Consider the following 22,464-nt stretch of genomic DNA (forward strand, 5'->3'; position numbering starts at 1 on the left):
CTACTTGGACGACTTGGCCCTTGTATCGAGCACTTGCAAGAACCTGCGCGCAGCGGTGCAGAGGCGACCGACGGGTCAGCTTGGGTCTCCTACGTCGCCACATGTTGAATCTTCCTGGAGAAGCCAGGACGGACGCGCCACTCACTTTTCAGTCGGGATCTGCACCTTGCCGAATCCCATCGTCTTTAGCCGCTTCTTGCCCTCCTTTTGCTTGTTGAGGTGCTTGAGCTTGCGCTCGTAGTGACCGCCGTACAGTCCGGCGGTGACGTCCTTGCGGTAGGCGCTGAGCGTCTCGCGCGCCAGCACCTTGCTGCCTCCGAAGCCGGCCTGGATGCTGACCTCAAACTGCTGGCGCGGCACGACCTCCTTGAGTTTCTTGACCCAGCTTCGCGCCGTCGAGATGGCCTTGGAGCGGTGCAGCACCATGGCGAGCGCGTCGACGGGCGCGCCGCTCACCCAGAACTGCAGCTTGACCAGATCCGACTCGGCATAGCCGTCCTCGACGTAGTCAAAGTTGGCAAAGCCCGACGAGCGCGACTTGAGCTTGTCGAAAAAGTCGCTCACAATCTCGCCGAGCGGCAGACGGTACTTGATCTCGACCTGCTTCAGGCCTTCCTTTGCGCCGCCGTCCTTGCGCGTGTTGCTGAACTCGACCATCTGGAAGTCGAGCTGCTCGCCGCGGTGCTCCGAGCAGAGGCTCATGATCTCGCCCGTATACACCTCTGGACAGCGCACGGTGCCGAGCACCATGGGTTCGGACAGCTCGACGACCTTGGACTTGCGATCCGCATCCTCGGGGAAGTCGATGGGGTTCGAGATAATCTCCTCTCCGCGCGACGGGTCCTTCCACTGCACGCGGTATGGCACCGACGGCGACGTGACGAGGATGGCGTGGCCATACTCGTCCTCGAGCCGCTGCCGGAAGACGTCGAGGTGGAGGAGTCCGAGGAAGCCCAGCCGACAACCTTGGCCGAGGGCCATCGACGACTCGCGCTGCACCGTGACGGAACGGTCGTTGAGCGCCAGTCGGTTGATTGCCTCCTCGAGCTTGAGAAAGTCGGTCGTCTCGACTGGGAAGATGCCGGCATAGACCATTGGCACCGTCGGTGCAAAGCCCTCGAGCGGCTCGACCTTTTCGTGCGCCAGGTGGAACGTGTCGCCGATGAGCGCCTCGCCCATGTCCTTCATATTGGCAATAATCCAGCCGACCTGTCCCTTGCGCAGCACCTCTGTGGGCACCATCTCCGGGTGGTTGACGCCGAGACTGAGCACCTCGTACTTCTTGCCTGTATGGCTCGATGTGATGCGGTCGCCCTTTTTGACTGCGCCATCGGCGATCGAGACGAGCGAGACGACGCCGCGGTACTGATCGTACCAACTGTCAAAGACGAGCGCGCGGAAGCCAGGGCCCTCGCGCCCTTCCAGCTGGCCGTCCTCGGTGCCATCGGGTGCGAGTGTCCGTTCTACGAGCGCGCGAAGCACTTCGTCGACGCCCTGTCCCGTCTTGGCCGAGATCAGCAGCGGCTCCTGGCCGGGCATCGTCGTGTCGAGGCCGAGGACCTCCTCCATCTGCAGGACGCAGCGTTCCGGGTCGGCAGCGGGCAGGTCGCTCTTATTGAGCACGGGGACGATGAGCAGGTCCCGCTGCCTCGCCAGCTCAAAGACGGTGATGGACTGCGCCTGCACGCCCTGGGTTGCGTCGACGACGAGCAAGGCGCTCTGGCACGCGCTGAGGCTGCGGCTGACCTCGTAGGAGAAGTCGACGTGGCCGGGGCAGTCGATGAGGTTGAGGAGGTACTTGCCCGGCTTGGGACCGACCTGACCGTCGCGCGGGCCATCGTAGTGGTAGACCATGCTGACGGCCTGGGACTTTACGGTGATGCCGCGTTCGCGCTCGACCTTGAGCTTGTCGAGGACCTGCTTGTTGGCATCGTCCTTGGATATGGTGCCGGTGAGCTCGAGGAGGCGGTCTGCCAGCGTCGACTTGCCGTGATCCACGTGAGAGATGATGGAGAAGGTGCGTGGCTCGAGGCGGTCGAAGGGGATCTGGTGTGAGGGAGAGGAAGCGGACGACTTGGAGGGCGACGGTGGCGAAGGTGCGGCGGCATTCGCTGCTGCCGGTGATGATGCTCTAGTGGACGCATGTCTCTGATGCGTGGAGGGAGATCTGCGGTGGCATGGGGAGGGGCGGGAATGGCTGGCCAATGATCGAATGGCGCTGCGTTGCTGGACGAGCGGTGGCGAGGGGCGAGGTGTGGCAACGAGGCTTGCCCTGAGCAGCGCCCTCTGCGCCCACAATCTGGCAGAGGACGACGATGCGGCCATGCTTCGGTCAACGGCACGGCTTGCTTCCGACGAGATGGATAACCAGAGGACCAAGGCAACAACGGTGGCGGAACGAGCCGAGCGGAGGCAGACGGCGAGAGAGGAGAGGCGATAGAGAGCCGGAGGTGTTGGAGAGATAGACTTGCGAGCCAGTCGAGACTCGCTTCCCTCGCAGACCGAGCAAGAAGAAATGCACAGCCTCGGGATTCGGGCTCAGGAGCCCAACCAGACGGCACAGCCCCGCCCACGCCCGCGCCAGTCTCCCTCCTGCCTGACAAGGCTGTGCGCAGGGCGGTGCTCCCCCTCCACCTTGACTTGGCCCGTCCGAGGGTCAGCTGCTTCGTGCGTGATGCAACCACGGCAAGCTTCCGTCGTGGTTGGACGTGGCCGTCCCGTATAAGAAAGTAGCCAGGGTCCGCTGGATCCTGCCCTTCCTTTCAACCACCATCCCACGGCCATCCGCCCTCTCATCACAGACGCCAAAGCTACGTACTACTCTCTTTCTCCCACAACCGCACCGCAGCCAACACCGCACGCACGCCATGGGTTTCCTCAGCAACCTCGCCGGAAAGGCGCCCGGCGCAGCCGCCCCGCTCGCGCCCGTGCCCCGCCCCATTGGCGTCATCCCGCACTTTACCCAGCACTCGACCCAGATCGCCCTCCAGGTGCGCGAGCAGAAGATGTCGATGAGCGGCGACGACTTTTCCGTCAAGGACGCCGTCACCGGCAACACCATGTTCAAGGTCGACGGCTCCTACTTTTCCATGCGCGACAAGAAGAACATCACCGACGCCTCGGGCAACCCGCTCTTCACCGTCAAGAAGAAGCTCATCGCCATCCACTCGACCTACGTCGGCACCTCGCCCAAGACCGACGACGTCATCTTCACCGTCAAGAGCTCCTTCAGCCTCGGCACCAAGCTCACCGCCACGTTCAAAAACGTCGCCGGCGACGGCCAGGAGACTGAGCTTGTGCTCCGCGGCGACCTCCTCGACAGGAGCGCCGAGATCACCACAAAGGATGGCATCCCCGTCGCGCGCATCGCCAGGTCCTTTGTCAACGCGGGCGAGCTCCTCTGTGAGTTTCCGTCCCGCGCTTCGTTTCGTCCCGTGCGCCCGAGAATTGAAGGCTGACGCCAGCTCATCACGATCCTGTTGCCGCCCGATCCGCTTTCCGGTTTCCGCTCCGCAGTCGACAAGCAGACCTACGTCCTCACGGTGGCCCCCGGCGTCGATGCCGCCCTGCTGCTCGCCATTTGCATCTGCCTCGACGAGAAGGCCAACGAAAAGTAGCGTGGTCCGCCAGTCTAGGCGGTCAGGAGCTCGACGGTTCCGCGTTGATCGGCGCGATCCGACCACATCCACCCACGTTCACAGCCATGCAAATCAATTGAAAGGAAGGAAGCACCGATACCCCCGACCCACCCCTACTGTAACTTAGTGTCGATACCAGCGCCATTGCAGTCCGTCTCACCGATCTTTCAACATAATCACAAAGGCTTGAACCCGCGGGAAAACGGCTGGTCAGCTGTCCTGCCTGTAGAGGCCCCACCTGTCTGTGTCTCAGCCTTGCAAAGACGACGAAGGCTAGCTTGGGCATGACCTGGCATGCTGCCGCAAACCCGAGCCTTGCCCACTCCCGACCATGAATGCGCCCTTGAAGTGAAACCGAGAGCTTCTGGTCATCCGTCCGCAGGTTCATGGTCGAGACGGGATCCAGCCACCTCCAATCTCCAGTGCAGACGGAAGCATGCCATCTCTGGGCATGCTGCTGCGCCAGGCAGGCTGGACGAGCACCTCTTGTTTGGCCTCGGCACGGATAGCCGGGCCTGCTTCGCGCCCGCCGCCGGGTCCTCGTCCAAGGATCCGACCGAATCACGCCAGAAAGCGGCTCACTCGAAGGCACGAGCAGAGGCAGGACACCGACCAACACCATGCTCGCTGGCCAGGCGCGCCAATAAGAATAACAATAAGGATTCCCATGTACGTATGCGCGACTGGGCCCTTTTTGGCCTAGCGTCGTACGGAATGCTAGCCGGCGAGGTGGGGGCAATGTGAGCTTCGGCTGCCTTGTGCGCCTTTACATACACTCATACGTGTCGCGAATGCAGATGACCGTCGCTGCTGTCCGGCTCGGAGCCTGTCTGCCTGACCTCGGACGAGGCTAGTGTGAACAACCCACCTCTTCGCCGCCGAGATGGTCCGCTGCCCCACCTGGCATAGCGAGCGCGACATCTGACAAGATGGATATAAGTAAATCCAACCGGTAGGGACAATATCTGTGGACCATCATCATCCCCGCGTACCCCTCCGAGCTCTCTCCCAAGTCGCTCCCTGCCAATGCCTTCCCCTCGCCGCGCTGGCGGCAGTGACCGGAGGCGCCTGGCGTCTCCGCATCCTTTGCTCCTGCTGCTGGCCCTGGCCTGCCTCCTGATCTCGACCCTTGCTCAGCCTAATCAGCGCTCCTTCCACGCCGAACCTCTTCATCATCTACCTCGACAGCATGTTGACCCGACCTCGAACTTCCTAGACAATGACAAGAGGGGCCCTTCCCAGCCCAGCGGCAACAACAAGTCCGGTCCCGCTCGTCTCGACGGCAGTAAGCAAGGGCCTGCGCAAGCCAACACCGGCAGCAACAACGTCGCACCCGCTCAGCCAAATCAGGGCAGCGACAAGGCCGCACCCGCTCAGTCTAGCAGCCAAAAGTCTGGCGTCGCTGGAAAGAATGGCGCGGCAAGGGACGCGTCGGACGATGCAACATCTGGAAATCTGACGAGCTATGTCAACGTGTTTGTCGGCACGGCGCAGAACGGCGACCCCGGTGAGTCGAGCATGCTCCTTCGTGCCTCTTGTCCGTCAAAGGTCCCTGGTGCTAACCTCGGCTCTGAAACTTGCGCCGGTTGTCTTCAGGAAACGTCTTTGCCGGCGGAACGGTGCCGTTCGGCATGGCCAAGGTCGGCCTCAACGTCGAGGGCTACTCTCCCGCCGGATACGTGAGCGACAACGTCCAGCCCACCCGTGGCGTCTCGCCCCTGCACGATTCGGGCACAGGCTCGTCGGACGGCTCGTATGGCAACTTCTGCGTCATGCCCGTGACGTGCAAGGGCAACGACCTCGACGCGTGCCCGACGCTCCTCGACTCGCGCCTCCGCTTCCGCAAGAACGGCACCGACGTCGGCCGTCCGGGCTACTTTGCCACGATGCTCAACAACTCGATCGGCATCGAGCTCACCTCGACCCGTCGCGCCACGCTCGAGCGCTATACGTTCCCCACGTCGCTCCTCGACAAGGAGGGCTCCACCGCCCACCTCGTGCTCGACTGGACCAACGACTCGCCCGGCACGTTCCGCAACGGCACGCTCGACGTCGACTGGCAGGCAGGTCGTCTCAAGATGAGCGGCTCGTGGCGTAGCAGCTTCGGCCCGAGCTTCTTCTCCTACAACGCCTATCAGTGCGTCGACCTTCTCTACAATGGCAAGCAGAACCTCGGCAACCACGCCGTGTTTGGCGGAGACCGACTCGGCATGGACGCGAAGCGCACCGACGTGACGCACTGGACGCGTATCCACCCCAACAACGGCCAGCCCATCCAGGCCGGCGTCGTCGTCGGCTTCAAGTCGGCTCCGGCCGGAGACAAGGGCCAGACGGTCACGATTCGCCGAGGCGTCTCCTTCGTGTCGGCCGAACACGCGTGCCAGAACATGGAGGAGGAGATCCCCGACTGGGACTTTGACAAGGTCGCCGGGGCCAGCAACGATGAGTGGGAGGACAAGCTCAAGAGGATCGAGCTGGCCACCGACACCGATCCGTACGTCAAGGAGCTCTTCTATACCTCTTTCTACCGCACCTTCCTCAGCCCGGTGAGTCCTTGCCACTGAAAAAAAATGGCGCGACGCGTCGTTTCTCACGGCCTGGCCTGCCGTCTCCTCGTACTTTCTGACCGCGTCGAGCCTCTGTCTCCTCTTCCATCCAACCCTCAAGAACAATGCTACTGAAACCGATAATTTGCGCTTTGACGGCGAATATTGCACATGGGACACTTTCCGAACGCTTTTTCCGTTCATGGCGCTCAGCTCGCCGCGCGATTTCGCCGACATCGTCGAGGACTACATCGATGGTTACAGGAAGGAAGGCTACCTGCCCGAGTGCCGCGCCAACCAGGTCAAGGGCTACGTGCAGGGCGGCAACCACGGTGTCGAGGTGCTGGCCGACTTTGCCAACAAGTACCGACACTACGGCGACTCGCTGGGCGTCTCGCTCAAGGAGCTGTACGAGGCCATGGTGCACGACATCGACGTGGCCTCGCCCGACTTTGAGTACGAAGGGCGACAGGCGGTGCCGTTCCAGAAGTACGGCTACATCCCCTACGGCTACCTAGACACGGTCTCGGTGGGCGAGCCGACCCGCGAGATTTCGAGGTCGCTCGAGTACTCGTACGGCGACTTTACGGCCGCCGTCACGGCCCAGACGCTCAACCAGTCGCAGGCCGACGTGGCGCGGTTCCGTGCCTCTGCGCTCAACTACCGGAAGAACTACGACCACAGCGCCCGGTCCGACGGCTTTAGCACGTTTGTCCAGCAGCGCTACGCCAACGGCACCTTCCGCCGCACCGACCCGACCACGTGCAGTCCCAAGGACACCGACTCGAAGCACTCGTGCTCGTTGCAGCCGGAAAACACCTGGGGCATCTACGAGTCGTCATCCTGGGAGTACAGCCTGTACGCGCCCCAGGACGGCGCGGGTCTAGTGCAGCTGCTCGGCGGCAAAGATACCTTTGAGCGCCGCCTCGACCACTTCTTCCAGGCGGGCTACTACCAGCCGGGCAACGAACCTTCGTTCGATACGCCATCGCAGTACCACCACATCGGCAAGCCGTACAAGTCGGTGCGCCGCGTGCGCAACGTCATCGGCACCTACTTTGGCCTGGGCACCGACGGCGTCCCGGGCAATGACGACAATGCGGCCATGGCCTCGCTGCTGTCGTGGTACCTTCTCGGCTTCTACCCGGTGCCCGGTACGCGCGAGATGCTGATCCTCTCGCCCCTGGTCCCGTCCTACACCGTCCACAACGAGCTGCTGGGCGACCTCACGGTGACGGTGACCAACTTTGATCCGCGCAGCGTACAGCGCGATGGCAAGCTGCCTTCGGGCGCGCGCGCCTTTGTCAAGAGCGTCAGGATCGACGGACAGCTCCATCCCTCCATCTGCCGCATCTCGTTCGACGACTTTTTCCCCGCCGCTGCTGCTGCCGCCGGTGGCTCCACGGTCAAGCGCAAAATCGAAATCGAGGTCACTAGCCAGGAAATCGACGGGTGCGGCCAGGGCGAGATGGCACAGCCCATGTCCCTCAGCACTGGCGGCTTCTTGGGTCAGGTCGGAGCCGCCGCGCCTGCGCCCGCCTCTGCTGGTCAGACCCGTCAGAAGAAGATTCGTTCCGCACGCCAGCCTTGACCGGGGGGGCGCTCCCTCTTATTATCTCGATACTCGCAGTTACGGCAAGGCACAGGTGTCTATATTCTCGTTCTAGATGAATCGAGAGTTCCGGCCGAGGTGCACAGCGCTCTCGAGAGCAATCACTGCTCGACTGAAGGTCTCTCTACTAATCGTCGTCCTCTTCCTCGTCCTCGTCGCTGTCGCCCTCGTCTTCCTCGCCGAGGAAGGCAAAGGCGTTGCTCCCGGCCTTTTTGAGCTCCATCTGCTTCTTCCTGCTCCGCTCCTCCTCGTCCTTCTTGACCTTTTCGAGGCGCTTCTCCTTCTTCTTGGCCTCCTTTTTCTCCCGCCGGATGGCGTCGACGTCGATGCTCAGCATCTCGTCGACGCCATCCTGGAGGACGTACTGCAGCATCTGCCTCTCGGCGTTGGAGAGTTCGGCCTCGTACCGTTCCAGCGGCGACGAGGTGGGCGAGGCGGACGAGAGGAGGATGCGGTGGAAGGCCTCGCCGTTGACGACTTGGCTCGGCGTCTTGTCGAGCACGCCGGGCACGAGGCGGAGGGACTGGGCGAGGTGCTGGCTCGAAATGAGCGTCAGTTGCAGCGACGTCTGCAGGTGGATCGAGCGTGTCGTCGGTGCTGCCCCCGTCGCCGCCGAGTCGAGCGAGAGGACGTAGGACGGCCGCGTCGCGCTCAGAATGGCAGCGATGATTTCGAGCTTCGTCCAGTTGGACTTGACGTACGACTCGCCCAGGCGTTCGCGTTCGCAGATGATGAGGAAGCGGAGCGTGGCGAGCAGCAGGAGGTAGCCCCGCTCCCAAGCATGGTCGCTCGGCAGTGACGGGGCGCAGTGGGCGTAGAGGTAGAGCGAGAGGCGCGTGTCCTGGTCTGCACCTGCGACCGGTGCAGCGGACGGTGAAGTGCCGTCGTCTTCTTTGCCGCTGAGGAACCCCTTCAGGGCTGCGGGCAGCTCTTGCTGCCTCGAGCTGGCCGACTCGGCGAGCAGCGTGCGGATCGGTAGGATCTCGCACAGCTCTCCGACCAGACGATCGCCCCGCCTCGCGTACTCGACCACGGCCGGAGGAGGCTTGGGGCCGGCCTCAGCCTCGTCGAGCTGCTCGTCGTCGCCGTTGACGGACCCCGGTCGAGAGGGCAGGTTCTCCGGATCGACATCCGCCGCCTCGTCTTCGCTGTATTCGACGTCCGACTCGGCGACCGAGGATCCGTCGACGCTCGAGGGCGGCGTCTGCACCTGCACCAGCTCATCGTCGTCGCCGTCCTCGTCGATCCAGCTTTTGCCCTTGCCGTACAGCTTGACCGGTCGGCCCTCGCCATCGACCTTGTCGCCCTGACCGTCGTCGTCTTCGATCTCCGGCTCCTCCATCGTCTCCCTGGCCCAGTCCATGCCCCATACCTCGAACAGCACCGCCCACAGCCACCTCCGCAGCGCTCGCGCGTGCGTGACCTGGACACTGCGGATGTCTGGGTCCTCGGACGACAGCTTGCAGAGGTAGAAGCGCTGCGTCAGTGCCTCGACGAAGCTCTTGTCAAAGCGGCCCGACGCGTAGAGCTGCTGATACTCGCGGATCAGCGACGCCCTCTCCTCGGACACCGAGGCTGCGGCAGACGACGAGGAAAAGTTGAAAAATTTGGCGTTGGGGCTGGAGAGGTGCGGCGCCGACGAGAGGGTGAGGAGCGAGTAGGTGCAGACCGACTCGATGATGCTGTCGACCACCTCGGCCTTTTCGCCGCTCGAAACGTAGCGCGCCAGCGCAGTATTCTCGGCCCGCGCCAGGATGCGTTCGACGACGCCCTGGACCATGTCCCGAACGGGGTCCACTGGCAAAGCAGCGAGGTCAGGGGCAGGGTGAGGCCCGCTGCGAGTGGGCGTTGCAATGTCCGATGCGGCCGAAGAGTAGCTGGATGTCATACCGCCAGCACGGGCGGTAAAGGCCAGCGGCCCGTTCCGGCGTGGCAGAGGCGTCGATGCGCCTGACCGCGCACCTGCAGTGGCTGGCGTCGAGCGGCCGGAGGCGACCCTCTGTCGCTCCTCCTTGAGTATCGCCGCCACCTTGGTGATCCGATCCGGCCCATTCGGCAGCGCCTGCCCGAGTATCTTGGTCTGGACTGCAGAAGAGTAGTCATTGCCGACGATGGCGGCAAACAGGGGAAGCATGCCCAGCGGGATCTCGAGCCTGGACGCCAGCTTCATGGGCGAGTACGAGGAAAACCTGACTCCTATCAACTCGCCCTCTTCGGCGCTCTGTGGCGGTCGGCTGGCGACCGTCTCCGGCGGCAATTCGAGCGACGATGCTGCCGCCCCTTGCGACGACTTGCCCCTCCTGCCCTTCTTGCCGACTTGCGCGAAGCCATCGTCGTCACCTTGCGCATCGCCAGCCTGGGATGCAGCCTCGACCGGTGCGGCCTTTGATGGTAGCCTGACGAGGTACTCGAGCGTATCGATGGGGACGTAGCCCTTGCAGCCGACGCCGCGGGAGCAGAGGATGAAAAAGTCGCTGTCGTTGCTGAGCGCCCAGCCCTGCATCCTCTCTGCCGTCTCTGCGACGGCCGAGTCGGCCTCGCACTCTGCAATGACGATCTCGACGCCCTCGTTGCGCAGCGTCTCGAGGGTGCAGTCGTAGAGGAGCGGCGGGACGATGCCCATCTGGGCCTGGAAGCGGACGCTGGAGCGGGACGTGGACCTCATAAAGGCCGAGTTGATGGAAGCGAGGTCGTTGCTGCGCTTGATGACGGTGGGCAGCTTGAGGGGCAGGTAAGGCCCGTCAAAGACAAAGACCAGGTCGAGGTCGGCGGAGCGGAGCGCCGAGACGACCGACGAGATAAAGGCCGAGTATCCGGCGTAGTCGCCGCCGCGCACATTGTCTGGGAAGTGTGCGAGAAAGATGGTGTAGATCCAAGCCCAGCCGTCGACGACCAGGGGACCGGGCCTCGTGCCGCTCGTGTTGGGCACGGGCAGCGTCACCTCGTCCGAGATGGCGCGCGACGCCGAGCGGACGAACGAGGTCAGGCCCTTGACGCCCATCTTTGGATATGGCGCGGGCGAGGAAGAGGAGAGTGTGTAGAGCGAGGGGCAGGGAGGCAGAGTCGGACCAGCGCCGATGTCCGTCTCGACTGGATGAGGCTATGGCGGATGAGGGGTAGAAGAGATGGATGACGAGACGAAGAAAGCCGGCAGCGCAGGAAGCGCAAAGTGGAGGCAGCCAGGCGCGGGCCGCTGCGCAGCGAGGCGGCTCTTCCGAAGCGGAAGCAGCCCGCGCCCCAGCTCCAGCCCGCCCACCTTGCCTGGCTGCAGCTTCTCGTTCCGCCCATCCCCTTTGCTTGGTTTCGCCTCTCGCACCGCCCAATGGCCGACCCGACACCATCGCAGCAGCCGGCCGCGTCGGCAGGTTCCGACTACCCAGCCTCCTCGGTGGCCGGCACGGTCCGCAGCTCTCGGGGCGATGTGGCCGAGCTCACCTTTGCGCCTCTCGACGAGGCGGCCGCCATCCGCGCCGTGTCGGATGCCGGTGCGGGCGCCAACGTCCTCTTCTCCGGCACCACCCGCGACAGTTTTCAAGGTGGGTATCGATGCGGAGCCCTCGCTCAGCTTCCCGGACTGCTCAGCGGCAGCGTGCTGATCTCGAGCGTTGGCGCCATCCCCTCCTGTCTCGACACGCAGGCAAGCAAGTGACACGGCTCGAATACGAGGCCTATACCTCTCTGGCCCTCAAGACGTTGCGGGGCATCCTCGAAGCGGCACACACGACCGCACCCTTCTCGGTATCGTCGCAGCCGCCATCACCATCGCCGCCTCCCGCATCACGCATCACCAAGGTCTACGTCTCACACCGTCTCGGCATCGTGCCCGTCGGCGAGACGTCGATCCTCATCGCCGTCTCGTCGCCGCACCGCAAGGAGGCCTTTGTCCTCGCAGAGTGGATTCTCGAAGAGGTCAAGAAGGAGGTCGCAATATGGAAGCGCGAGGTGTACGCTGATGGGCGTCAGATTGTCGCGCCCGATGGACAGGGGCCCGCCGCGGTCTGGAAGGCAAACTTCCCGGCATCGTAGCAGGCGGTGGGCGTTGCCATCGGGCAAAGCGTGCTGCTCCGCCGCTGGATTACAAGGGAAGGCATGTATGTACAGACCGCCTCTCGACCTCTTCCGCTCCTCTAGGGGTTCAAAACTAGTCATCGTCATCGCCGTCGCCGTCGCCAGTGTCGCGGCCCAGCCGCTCGTCGCCGCCCAGCAGCGTCCAGGTCTCAAACTCGCGTCCCTTGCCGTCCTTCTTGATGAGGAACTTGCCCCCGTCACCCTGCTCCTTCCATACGAGCTGCAAGCGCAGAAGCCAGACACGAGGATGGCAATTTGGGCGTCAGCGCGTGCGAAAGCGAGTCAGTGTCGGGGCCGGCAGCGCTCTGCTCACCTCTCGCGTCCTTCCGAGACTCTCAATGGCCGCGACGCGGTCCATGACCCGCTCGAGCTTGTCACCATAGCCCTCGGACTCGGCCACGCGGCGGAAGGCACGCAGCAACGGCATCGAATCGGCCCGGATGTGGTGGTGTCGGTCAATGTGAATGACCTGCAGGTGGTGCGCCAAGGAGCGAGTTATCAAGGGGCGTCAGTAGGGCAGCTGCATTCCATCAGACGCTCGCATCTTAGCCGCTCGCCGCTGGCGACACTCAACGTTGAGATGGTCGAGCTCCATGATGTAGTCCGGCCGCGTCATGGTCTGCCTGGCCTCGCCCCACGTCAGGTGCGGGTTGGGCACGTCGGCGCCGCGCACGTCGGCCTCTTCGTCCATCGAAGGGTCCGTCATGATCGACTCCGTTACCCTCCTGCGGTTCGAGGCGTCTCCGTCCTCGTCGTCCTCATCGTCGTCGACCTCGTCGCCGTCGTCGATGCCATCGGCGTGGTGCGGGTGCCTGTGCTTGTGCAAGCTCGTCATCTCGACCCCAGGGACGGGCGCGTTCCTCGCCTTGAACCAGCCGGCCTCTGGGTCGAGCTGGGCGGCGAGGCTGCTGTACTTGCTATCTTCGCCGCAGCAGAGAGACGCTGGCAGCCTGCCGCCGTGATCACGCAGCAGGCCCTCGAGCTCTCTCTGCTTCTCGGCGAGCTCGCAGAACAGCAGCCAGCTGCACGTGCTCCACTTCTGCTCGTCCATCACATCGTCGTCGTGGTCGTCGATGATGCCCGTCTTGCTGAGCACCCACTGCATGTCGTCCTCGACGAGCTGCCGCGCGGCGCGCAGCATGTCCTTGCGCCGCGCCACCTTGTTGAGCAGGCCCAGCCTGCCGCCGCAGATCTCGTAGACCTCGTGCAGCACGCTCGGATCCTGCGACGAGGGCTTCTCGCCCCAGTACTGCTTGCGGCAGCCGCGCAGCACGTTGACCGACTGCTTGCGGGTGAGGTCCTTGAACGAGAGCGTGTCCATCCTGTTCGAGGCCTTGCGCAGCACGTCGTAGACCCAGTAGTCTGCCGTCGTGAACACAAACGTGGCCGTCCCCGCCGAGGCCCACTTTTCGGCGCGCTGCTGGAAGATGTGCAGCAGCTTGGTGCCGTCCTCGTCCCGAGGAAGCAGATGGGCGCTGTTCATGACAATGATGGCAGGCTTCCCGGTCTTCTGCCGGCGGTTGATCAGGGCACGCTCGAGCTTGTGGAGCGCACGCTCGAGCTGCTGGAAGTACGACATGCCCGAAAGGTCAGAGAGGCCAAGGAGGGTGCCGAGGTAGTCGCGGTTCATGCTGTAGTTGATCGCCTCGGAGAAGCGGTCGACGACAATCGAGGGGTCTGGGTGTGCGTCGAAGAAGGCGCAGCCGTCAGCATCGATCTGGGCCATGGCCTCGATGATCGACGTGGCCTTGCCGGAGCCCTGAAAGATTGGGCAGTATCGAGGGGTCAATGGTCAGCGCTGGTGCGTGAGCTCGTGCTCGTCCCTAGGCTGCAAGAGCTGCGATCTCACCTTGCTGCCCATGACCAAGAAGTACCTGCCGCTCTCCTTCCCACAGACAATGCTGGCGATCATCTCGTCTTCGGGCCTGGGCGGGTTGATTTTCACGTGAGCGAGCTGATCGCCACTCTTGGCCAGGCTGAGCACGGGGTCATAGCCGGGATCGAAGGCAGCCTCCATCTTTTTGAGTACATGGGACTTGTACCAGGACTGGTAGACCATGGCGGCGACGCCGAGCAACAGGACGCCAGCCGAGGCGCCCATAGCCGTCTCCCAGCCGGTCGAGTTGAAAAAGGCCTTGACGTTGCCACCGTCATCGTCGTCTCGACCCCGATGGGACTGTCGGTGGTGCTGCTGATGCTGCTGATGCTGTTGGTTTTGAGGAGGGAGAGAAGGTGGTGGCGCAGCCGACTGCTGTCGCGGGCATGCCGTCGAGGTGAGAAGGCGCGAGGAAAGACGCCGCTGTGGAACGACTCGGAGGCTGGCTGTAGGCGTCCTGATGGCCGATGCCAGGAGGCGTGTGGATGCTGCGGCCCGCGACGCCATAACGGTCGATCCTTTCGCAGTCGGTGCGGAACAGTTGTGAGGTTTGTGTCAGAGGAGCACCAGAGAGGTCGAGGCGGGTCAGGAGGATGGCCCGATGAGAAGAACTAAAGGTCCCACGAGCCAGGTCCACGCCACGCCCTGCCGGCGACTCCAACCAACCTGCTGGCCAGCGTGCAGGCATCCGTGCACAGCATGCCAATCTGGCTGCAGGGCCGGGCTGTGCACTCGGAAGCTATTTCGGGAAACGGCTGCCGTGGCTGCGTCCGTTTCCGACATCGGGCTCCGGGAAATCAGGCAGATGAGCCCGATTGCACCTGCACCAGACGATCACCCGCGGGCCTCCATCTGGAAAAGTTGGGGGGGGGAGCCCTGGCCATGCCGACACCACCGACGTGCCCCCCTGGCCCTTTGTATCCGCCTTCCGCCCCGCACCTCACCCCGCCTGCCTCTCGCCACCGCCCAGCCGACCCTTTCCACTTTGCATTCGTTTTGCCATGTCGCTGTTCAAGAAGTTCGACCCAAAGGTCGACGTGGCCTCGTCGACGGCCGTCAAGTCGTCGGTGCAGCGGGGCATGCGCAACAAGCTGCTCGAGACCTACCCGGCCCTCTCGGAGAACGACGGTGCGCTCCTCGAGCAGATCTGGCCCAAAAAGGAGCCCATCACGCTCGTCAAGTTTTCGCGCGAGCACGTCCAGATGCTCGTGTACAAGGGCGAGGTCCTCTTCTTCCAGCACTTTGACGAGCCCTACCTCCCAAGTCTCAAGGTCCTCCACAGATGTGAGTGGCTCGACCCCTGCCGCGGTGGCCGCTAAGCTGGCGCTGGAATGGCGATCGATGCTGATGCTGCGAGCCTCTTGGTCCCCGCAACTCGCTCTTCGAATCACGTCCAGATCCGTTCCTGTTGCCCTCGGTGCAGGTGGACCGGGGAGCGATCCGGTTCCTCCTCTCTGGTGCCAACATCATGTCACCAGGTCTCGTCTCGGCAGGCGGCAAGCTGCCGGATCCATCAGCCGGCGAGACGGCGCTCGATATCGGGCAGGGAGTGGCGGTGCGCGCCCAGGGCAAGGAGGAGATTGTCGCCGTGGGGCTCATGAAGATGTCGAGCGAGGAGATCCGAAAGACGGGCAAGGGCATCGGCGTCGACAACATTCACTACATCGGAGGTGAGTACGGCGTGAAGCGTGCCTTCTGAAAGAGCGAGCTGTCGATGATCGAAAGGCGATACTGACATCTGTGTTGCGCTTGTTGCTCTGTCTCTTCCGTGGTGATGGGCACTGCAGATGACCTCTGGTTGACGCTGGCCCGCGGCGGGCTTTAGACAAGGAATCTAGCTTCGCTCTCATCCTGCCTCATCATCATACAGTCTGCATCATGTATTAGTCCTGGTATTCCAAACAAGCCCTCACTCTCATCCCAAACGAAAAGCCTGCAGCGGTGTCAGAGAGTAGTGACGCGGAGAGAGGGGCAGAGGGGAGGGGAGAGCAGGTGGGACTCAGCCGACAGTCAGTCCAAGTCCAGAGCCCTCCACTTTGCAGCGCCGAGGCGTCGCGCCGTTGCCATCCTCGGCCTCGTCGAGAAGAAAGTCGAGAGCGAGGCGGCTTTTGTCAGCCATATCAGTCTTCCGGTCGTTGCCAGACCACCACCACCATCAGCGCCACCACCTGGGACCGCCTTCACCATGTCACTGGCAGCCCGCCCCTGCACGCGCATCCCACCACCGCGGCTACAGCCCGCTTCGTATCGCCTCGCGTCCACCTCGGCCACACCACCGACACCGCCGCGCAGCCCGGCGCCGGCGTCAAAGCAGCTCTCGCCGCTCGAGTTGCCTCACAGCTACCTCCTCGGCGAGCTGCAGAGGCGGGACTACCCTTCCTTCCTCGCGCACTACTTCTACCCGCGGCACCTCCAGACCCACTACCTGGCGATACGCGCCTTCAACGTCGAGGTCGCCTCGCTCAAGGATAGCGTCTCGAATGAACTGCTCGGACAGATGAGGATGGGGTGGTGGCGCGAGGCCATCAAGGGTGCCTTTGATGTAAGTCGGTTGCCTCGAAACTCCCCTCTTCCTCGCGGAATGGCACCTCTGACTGACGCTGTGCGCTTCCCGCTTACCCTGCGAGCAGAATCGACCGGCCAAGCATCCCGTCGTGCTGGCGCTCCGATCCGCGTTCCACGATCCAGCCGTGCTCTCGTCGCCCTCGGGCGGACTGTTGGAAGACCACTTCCTCCGCATCATTTCGATCCGCGAGGCCGACCTCTCCTCGTCGACGACGACGCCCTCGCTCTCGGAACTCGAGACCTACGCCGAAGGTACCTCGTCGCGCCTCTTCTACCTCTCCCTCAACCTCCTCGGCGTCTCTTCGCCCGTGCTCGACGAGCTCTTCTCCCACCTCGGCAAGGCGACGGGTCTCTGCCTCGCCCTGTCGTCGCTGCCCTACCACTCGCACCCGCCACCCTCGGCCAGGCACAGCGTGACAAAGGGGGCGCGCAAACTCACCCTCCCCGCCGAGACGCTACAGAAGTTTGGCGTCGTCGAGGAAGACGTGTTCCGCAACGGCCCGCAGGCCAAGGGGTTCAAGGATGCCGTGTTTGACGTGGCGACCAGAGCCAACGACTACCTCATCACGGCCAGGACCATGGTCCGCGACGAGTTTGGCGGAAAGCTGCCCAAGGACGTCACACCCGCCCTCATCAACGCTGTAGGTGCAGCCCGGACGCTGCGTTGGTCGATGAAGCTCAGAGCTCGTTCATCATGCTGACTCGGGCCGGTTCCTTCCGCCCCTGCACCTGCACCTGCGTGTCCCTAGGTGCCGGCACGGTTCTACCTCGATCGGCTACAGCAGGCCGACTTTGACCCCTACACACCTAGCCTCCAGGCGAAGCACTGGAAGCTTCCCTGGCAGATGTGGCGCGCCAGCCGGACCCGCAACATCTAGGCTGCTGGGAGGCCCGGAGCCCGACCACCTTCCGTCGCAGATGAGTCGAGCAATGAGAGTTGAGATTTGCAGCGGCGGCGGCATCAGAGCAGGTATAATCGAGAACGCGGAACCAGATAGAGAGAGGTGGGGAGGGGGTCTACAGAGTAAGAGGAGAAAGAGAGAGTGGGTCCGATGCAGTCTACATATGATCCAGAGCAGCAAAGAAGACAAGAGCCCGTATCTAGTCATTGACGGAGCAGGAGCCGTATCAAGTGGAGCCGGTTTGTGGCAGAGGAGCTCGCGGGAAGGTTCGAGTCGGCCAGCGAGGCAAGCCAAGACGAGGCGATGGGCGCTACTTCTCCTTGCCCATCTTGGTGCGGGCGGCCTGGATGACGTCGCGCGCCGAGTCCTGGAAGGCGCGGCAGATTTCCTCGGGCAGGCGGTCGAACTCGGGCACGTCGTCGCACGAGACGGCGAGGGAAAAGTCGTTGGCGTACGAGATCATGCCGACGGCCATGGTGGCCTTGCCGGGGCTGCTGGGCGGCAGCACGTGGTAGCTGTAGGCCTCGTGCTGGCCAAACTTGACGGGCTTGGCGGGTCCGGGCACGTTGGTGGCGACGTGGTACTCGCCAAAGGCGCGGTAGAAGAACTGGCGGAAGCCCGGGTAGTTTGGCATGTAGGTGATGCGCCGCTTGCAGTAGAGGTCAAACACCTTGAACCACATCTTGGGCAGGTACGAGCCCTTGATGCGGTTCATCTCGCGGTTGACCTGGAGCAGCTGCTGCTCGATGTCGCCCTCCTGCTCCTTTTCAAAGCGGAACCAGGCGACGGTGCCCGTGGTGCGATTGCTGAGCGACCAGTCGCCCCGCTCGCGCACCGAGATGGGCACAAACACGGCCACGCGCTTGTCCTTGACGACGCCGTTCTTGGCAGTCCGCTCGGCGGCGATGCGCAGCGCGCGCGCCAGGATGGCGCACGCCACGTCGTTGAGCGTCAGGTTGACCTTTTCCGTCGAAAAGGCCTTGCGAATCAGCTTGATGTCGTCCATGCCGATGCCCTCGCTGTGGCAGTAGAGGCGGTTGACCGGGCGCTCCTTGCGCTTCTCCTCATACGTGAACGCCTTGCGCTTGCGGAAGTAGAGGCCGCGCGCCGTGTGGGCGACGTGCTTGGTCGTGCCCCAGACCGATGGCTTAGCCTCGCGCTGGCCGGGCTTCTTGACGCCCTGGTTCGAGTCGACCTTGCGCTGGATGTCGCGGATGCCGATGCCCTGCTCGAGGGCGCCCAGCGCGGCGTGGTAGCTCTGGATCATGCCCTGGCCGTCGGAGAAGCAGTGGTGGATCTTGATCATCAGGGCGCTGCGGCCGCCGTCGGCCGTGTGCAGCCCGTTGACGACGAGCGCCTCCCAGATCGGCTTGCTGTAGTCGTAGTGCCTGCCCAGGAACTGGCCCGCGAGCTTGTTGAGCGCCGCGTCGTCGCCTGGCGCGGCCGCATCGGCCTGCGAGATGTTGTCCTTGATGTCAAAGTCTGGCACGAACCTCCAGCGCGCCGAGCGGAAGAGGGTGCCGGCCTTGAGGCCCTTGCCGTAGCGCGTGCGGCGGCCCGGGTCAAACTTGCGCTCCTCCTTGGTCGACTTTTCCGAGTAGGTCGCCTTGGCCTGCTGCCTTTCGATCCGCTTGGACTCCTTGGGGTCGAGGTCGACGACGTAGCGGTACTTGGGATAGGTCTTGGCCAGGACCTCGAAGAAGTTGTCGACCGTGTCCAGGTCGAGCTCGCTCTTGAACATGTAGATCGAGAAGCACGAGGTCGTATATCCGTCGTCCTCCATGAGCAGGGCGAGGTTGTCGATGCCCGTCATGGGGTAGACGGGCGGCTTGGGCGCCGAGCCGCGGCCGATGTCGGGCTGGTCCCTGTTTGAACTGCGGTCGTCGCGGAGGGCGCGCTGCTGGGCGATGAGCATCCGCTCCTTGCTCGGGCCCGTCGGCTTCTCTCCGCGCCGAACCGCTGCACCCTGGGCGGCAGCGCTGCCGGGCTCGGGCACCGCGTCGACGTCGCGAGAGACGCGCCTGCTCTGACGGCGCGAGGAGGCCCTGGTGTCGGAGCCGTCGTGGGCATGGGAATAGCGTGGCGAGCCGTGGCCGTGATGGCGGCTGCCGTTCCCGTGGTGCTGCTCCTCGTTGTCGTCATCGTCGTAGTGAAGCTTGCGATGGGACGCCCTGGGCGATTCGTGAGGCGATGCCAGCACCGAGGTCCGTGGCGATGAGTGCATGCTCCTTCGGACGCGAGCCGAACCCTTTCTCTGGGGCGCGGCGATGCCCGTCTCCCTCTCGGCGGCCTCCCGAAGCGCGGCGCCCTGCTCGGCGGCAGTGCCGTGGGAGTGCGATGGCGCCATCGTCTTGAGCGGGTTGCGGGGCGAGGGCGGGGCGGATGTGGCTGGCGACGAAAAGTCCTCGTTGTCCGAAGGGTTGAGCGAGTCGAGGTAGGCCTGCTTGACCTCCTTGCTGGTGCGGGGCGAGCCGAACTCCTCCTGGATGGCCTGGATGGACGAGTGGAACGATGTCGGCGGCGGGCGGTACTTGCGTGCGCGGTAGAACTCGGGCTGTCGAGAGCTCGAGTCGCGGTCGTCTTTCTTGGAGGTGGTGAGGCGGTGGTGGCGGTGGTGGCCTGCGTCTCGGTCGTGGGTGGTGGAACCGGCAGAAGAGACGGTCGAGGTGGCGGGCGATGATGATGAAGAGGCCTCAGAGGGGTTCCAGGTGGAAGGCGCCCAGCGTCGGACGGTGGATGCCAGTCCCATGATGCTGCAGCTTTAATTGAGCTCGGATCGGCCGAGCGGAGCGGTAGGGAGGGTTGAAGCCGAAGGGCCGAGTCGAGTTGCCAGGTTCCGATGTGCAGGCGGGGTGACGTGCTTGCCCTGACTTCCTGATGCGGACGCGAGAGAGACTCTGAGCGTGCCTATCGGTGTGCGCTGTGCCAGGCTGATCCTGTTCGCGCTTTGAAAGCGGCAACGGGCCGAAGCTGAGAGAGCGGGCGAGGGCGCCGTCGAGTCGGGAAGGGACAGGCAGCGGCTTGGCCCCAGAGTCACGGCCCGGAATGGAGCGAGGGAAAAAGGAAAAAGTTTCGGAAGGCCAGGTGGAGGGGGGCCAACGGCGGGCCTCGCGTGAAAATGGCGTCGAAAAGAGGGTCCTGCTTGGGATCGGCGTACGTGGCAGGCGGGCAGACAGGGCTCAGGATCGACGGGCTTGGGGGCTTGCTTGCTGCTGCTGCTGTCAGCCAGGCAGGGTCAGGCAGAGGGGTCAGGGCAGATGCAGCAGAAATCTATCCGCCGGAGAAAAAGCAAAAAAGAAGAAATCCTCGCGTGAGTGACGAGGCGGGCCAGGGGAGCGGGCCGCGCAACCAGGCACCGGACGGCCGACTGACCGCCTTGCTATCGCAGCTATCAAGCTCACCTTTGCTGCTCGCTCGTTCGCTCGGGACTAAGGTGAGCAGCCCCTGAGCTAGGTCAAGGTACCCGGTTGAATGGCGAGGGGAGGGGTCGGACCGATGTTGGGGACCCTGGGTTGCTGGCAACGGCTGGGAGGGCGTGTCACGGCTTGCCTTGGCTTTTCTCGGGAGCTGGACTGCGCTAGCGGGACCGAAGGCCGAGGAAGCTGAAAGCAGGTCGAGGGAGCGCGTATCGCTTCGCTCCGTTCGCTTCCCGAAGGAGAGAGGGAGAGAGGGTGACGTGGAAGGATGCCGGCGGGTTGAAAGCCTCGCGAATGCCGAGTCGGAGGGGAGAGGTGGCGTGCGCGTCGTCGGATGTTGCTGCGCGATGGCGATTGATTATTGGGTGGCGGCGGCTGTCGAGGTTGGTGTGGGTGCTAGCAACGTGCCACCAACCTCGGCGTCGAGCAGGGCCGAGTTATATACCAGTCCGCCACCCTGGGCGAGAGAGGTAGCGTCAGCGTATCAGGGGGGTTACGTGGCAGAGGTGTCAGTCACGACCCTCTCTCCCTCTTCTGTCGGTGGCTCGAGATCGCGAGTGGCCATCCACGCAAGCCTTTCCCCCTCAATTCCCGTTGGCTCAGCCCCGAGCGTGCGCCCGAGCGGCTGACCCCCTTTCACTTGTCCTCCGTAGTACGAACGAACGGCGTCGCTGGCAGCGCGAGCCCGTACGTTTCGAGGGTTGCCGGGCGGGCGATAAGGTGATTGGCGGCCTGGTCCACTGTACCCGGCTTCTTCGAGCAGGGGCCCGCCACCACGCTAGGCCCCTATTCGCTCTGTCCTGCCCTGCTCTGGCCTCCTAAGCTACGAGCTGGACTCCACGCCTGCACACACAGTGCGCGGCCTGCGCTCATCTCTTCGCAACCGCGTCGGTTCACCTCACCTCACCATCGCAAGCGAATGCTCTGGTCGATGTGTACTACTTTCTTGCAACGGAACGGGAAAGTCGCCGCGATGCTCAGCCTGGCTCGCTCGCAATGACCTCGAGTAGCATGAATAGCGCAGTAGGGACAGTGCCATCTTCTCAGGCTAGCGCATGGTTGCCACTTCTTCAGATCCCCTAGGCTGGGTATACGGAGCTCGGCGTATAGCTTTGGCGGGAAGGCAGTGCTCTCGCATTCTCTCTCAATGGCCATTGTCCTTGTGCGTGGCCGGCTTGGTGGGTGGCATCGCTGGTACCGGACCGAAGCGGTTCCGAACGACCCGTTGCATAGGGGAGAGTGGCCGGGGCGGGTACGTAATTCTCGCATGGCCAGGCGTGGCTAGGCTGGGCTACGGTATGTCGGGCGTCGACGACGTCGACACGATGGCGTGGTGTCCAAAAATACGGCCCACGATGCGGTGATGCTCTCGGAGGTTGCCGCCCGTCCAGCTGTGTAGGTACCTATGTAACACGCCGTCACTTCCTGGCCCGGCGTTTGACGCGACCAAGACAGCCGCGAGACCAAGCGCTGACCAGTTTCGCAGACGATCGACGTTCATCCTGATCCCCCGTACCGATACCGGCAGGTCCCGGGTGCTACCGTACCATGTACGGCGCCATCGTGGCGACAAAGAGCAAGCAAGCAAGCAAGCAAGGAGGATAAGGTGAAACAAGATTTCACACGAGGGTTTCGTGACACGAGCTGCTGCCGTAGACCCTGGGACGGCCTCGGGGCTCGGGCTCGGGCTCGGGATGTCGCTGCGCTGAGCTACGGACCGTACCGTGCCTGGCACCATGAACGAACGTGTCTCGGCACTTTTTACGGCTCATCTCTGCATCTCGCTGCTTTTCGCCCGAAGAAAGGCGCACGAGAAGGATGCCTGCCGGTCACCACCGTGC

The 22,464-nt window shown here is 63.7% G+C and overlaps 9 protein-coding genes across 9 annotated transcripts; 5 read left to right on the top strand and 4 right to left on the bottom strand.

Moving 5' to 3' along the window:
• On the bottom strand, positions 1-2,325 carry PFL1_00086 (uncharacterized protein; the record flags this gene model as incomplete). The annotated part of the gene is made up of 3 exons (XM_007877583.1): positions 1-43; positions 146-2,167; positions 2,297-2,325. 3 exons carry the CDS (start codon positions 2,323-2,325, stop codon positions 1-3), a joined length of 2,094 nt encoding a protein of 697 aa, XP_007875774.1.
• A 542-nt stretch (positions 2,326-2,867) lies between these two features.
• PFL1_00087 (uncharacterized protein) lies at positions 2,868-3,617 on the top strand (the record flags this gene model as incomplete). Its single annotated transcript, XM_007877584.1, has 2 exons — positions 2,868-3,402; positions 3,517-3,617. 2 exons carry the CDS (start codon positions 2,868-2,870, stop codon positions 3,615-3,617), a joined length of 636 nt encoding a protein of 211 aa, XP_007875775.1.
• A 1,047-nt stretch (positions 3,618-4,664) lies between these two features.
• On the top strand, positions 4,665-7,775 carry PFL1_00088 (uncharacterized protein; the record flags this gene model as incomplete). Its single annotated transcript, XM_007877585.1, has 3 exons — positions 4,665-5,145; positions 5,235-6,184; positions 6,306-7,775. The coding sequence occupies 3 exons, from the start codon at positions 4,665-4,667 to the stop codon at positions 7,773-7,775; spliced, it is 2,901 nt and encodes a 966-aa protein (XP_007875776.1).
• Positions 7,776-7,923: 148 nt separating this feature from the next.
• On the bottom strand, positions 7,924-10,797 carry PFL1_00089 (uncharacterized protein; the record flags this gene model as incomplete). Its single annotated transcript, XM_007877586.1, has 1 exon — positions 7,924-10,797. The coding sequence occupies one exon, from the start codon at positions 10,795-10,797 to the stop codon at positions 7,924-7,926; it is 2,874 nt and encodes a 957-aa protein (XP_007875777.1).
• A 321-nt stretch (positions 10,798-11,118) lies between these two features.
• PFL1_00090 (uncharacterized protein) lies at positions 11,119-11,822 on the top strand (the record flags this gene model as incomplete). The annotated part of the gene is made up of 2 exons (XM_007877587.1): positions 11,119-11,332; positions 11,434-11,822. The coding sequence occupies 2 exons, from the start codon at positions 11,119-11,121 to the stop codon at positions 11,820-11,822; spliced, it is 603 nt and encodes a 200-aa protein (XP_007875778.1).
• Positions 11,823-11,937: 115 nt separating this feature from the next.
• Positions 11,938-14,247, bottom strand: PFL1_00091 (uncharacterized protein; the record flags this gene model as incomplete). The annotated part of the gene is made up of 4 exons (XM_007877588.1): positions 11,938-12,084; positions 12,178-12,333; positions 12,439-13,623; positions 13,714-14,247. 4 exons carry the CDS (start codon positions 14,245-14,247, stop codon positions 11,938-11,940), a joined length of 2,022 nt encoding a protein of 673 aa, XP_007875779.1.
• Positions 14,248-14,741: 494 nt separating this feature from the next.
• Positions 14,742-15,565, top strand: PFL1_00092 (uncharacterized protein; the record flags this gene model as incomplete). The annotated part of the gene is made up of 3 exons (XM_007877589.1): positions 14,742-15,024; positions 15,138-15,410; positions 15,528-15,565. 3 exons carry the CDS (start codon positions 14,742-14,744, stop codon positions 15,563-15,565), a joined length of 594 nt encoding a protein of 197 aa, XP_007875780.1.
• A 360-nt stretch (positions 15,566-15,925) lies between these two features.
• Positions 15,926-17,183, top strand: PFL1_00093 (uncharacterized protein; the record flags this gene model as incomplete). Its single annotated transcript, XM_007877590.1, has 3 exons — positions 15,926-16,282; positions 16,371-16,946; positions 17,055-17,183. 3 exons carry the CDS (start codon positions 15,926-15,928, stop codon positions 17,181-17,183), a joined length of 1,062 nt encoding a protein of 353 aa, XP_007875781.1.
• A 334-nt stretch (positions 17,184-17,517) lies between these two features.
• Positions 17,518-19,956, bottom strand: PFL1_00094 (uncharacterized protein; the record flags this gene model as incomplete). Its single annotated transcript, XM_007877591.1, has 1 exon — positions 17,518-19,956. One exon carries the CDS (start codon positions 19,954-19,956, stop codon positions 17,518-17,520), a length of 2,439 nt encoding a protein of 812 aa, XP_007875782.1.
• Between the last annotated feature and the right edge of the window lie 2,508 nt (positions 19,957-22,464).

The sequence above is a fragment of the Pseudozyma flocculosa genome, assembly GCF_000417875.1.
Source record: "Pseudozyma flocculosa PF-1 unplaced genomic scaffold scaffold00001, whole genome shotgun sequence".
Lineage (NCBI taxonomy): Eukaryota > Fungi > Basidiomycota > Ustilaginomycetes > Ustilaginales > Ustilaginaceae > Pseudozyma > Pseudozyma flocculosa.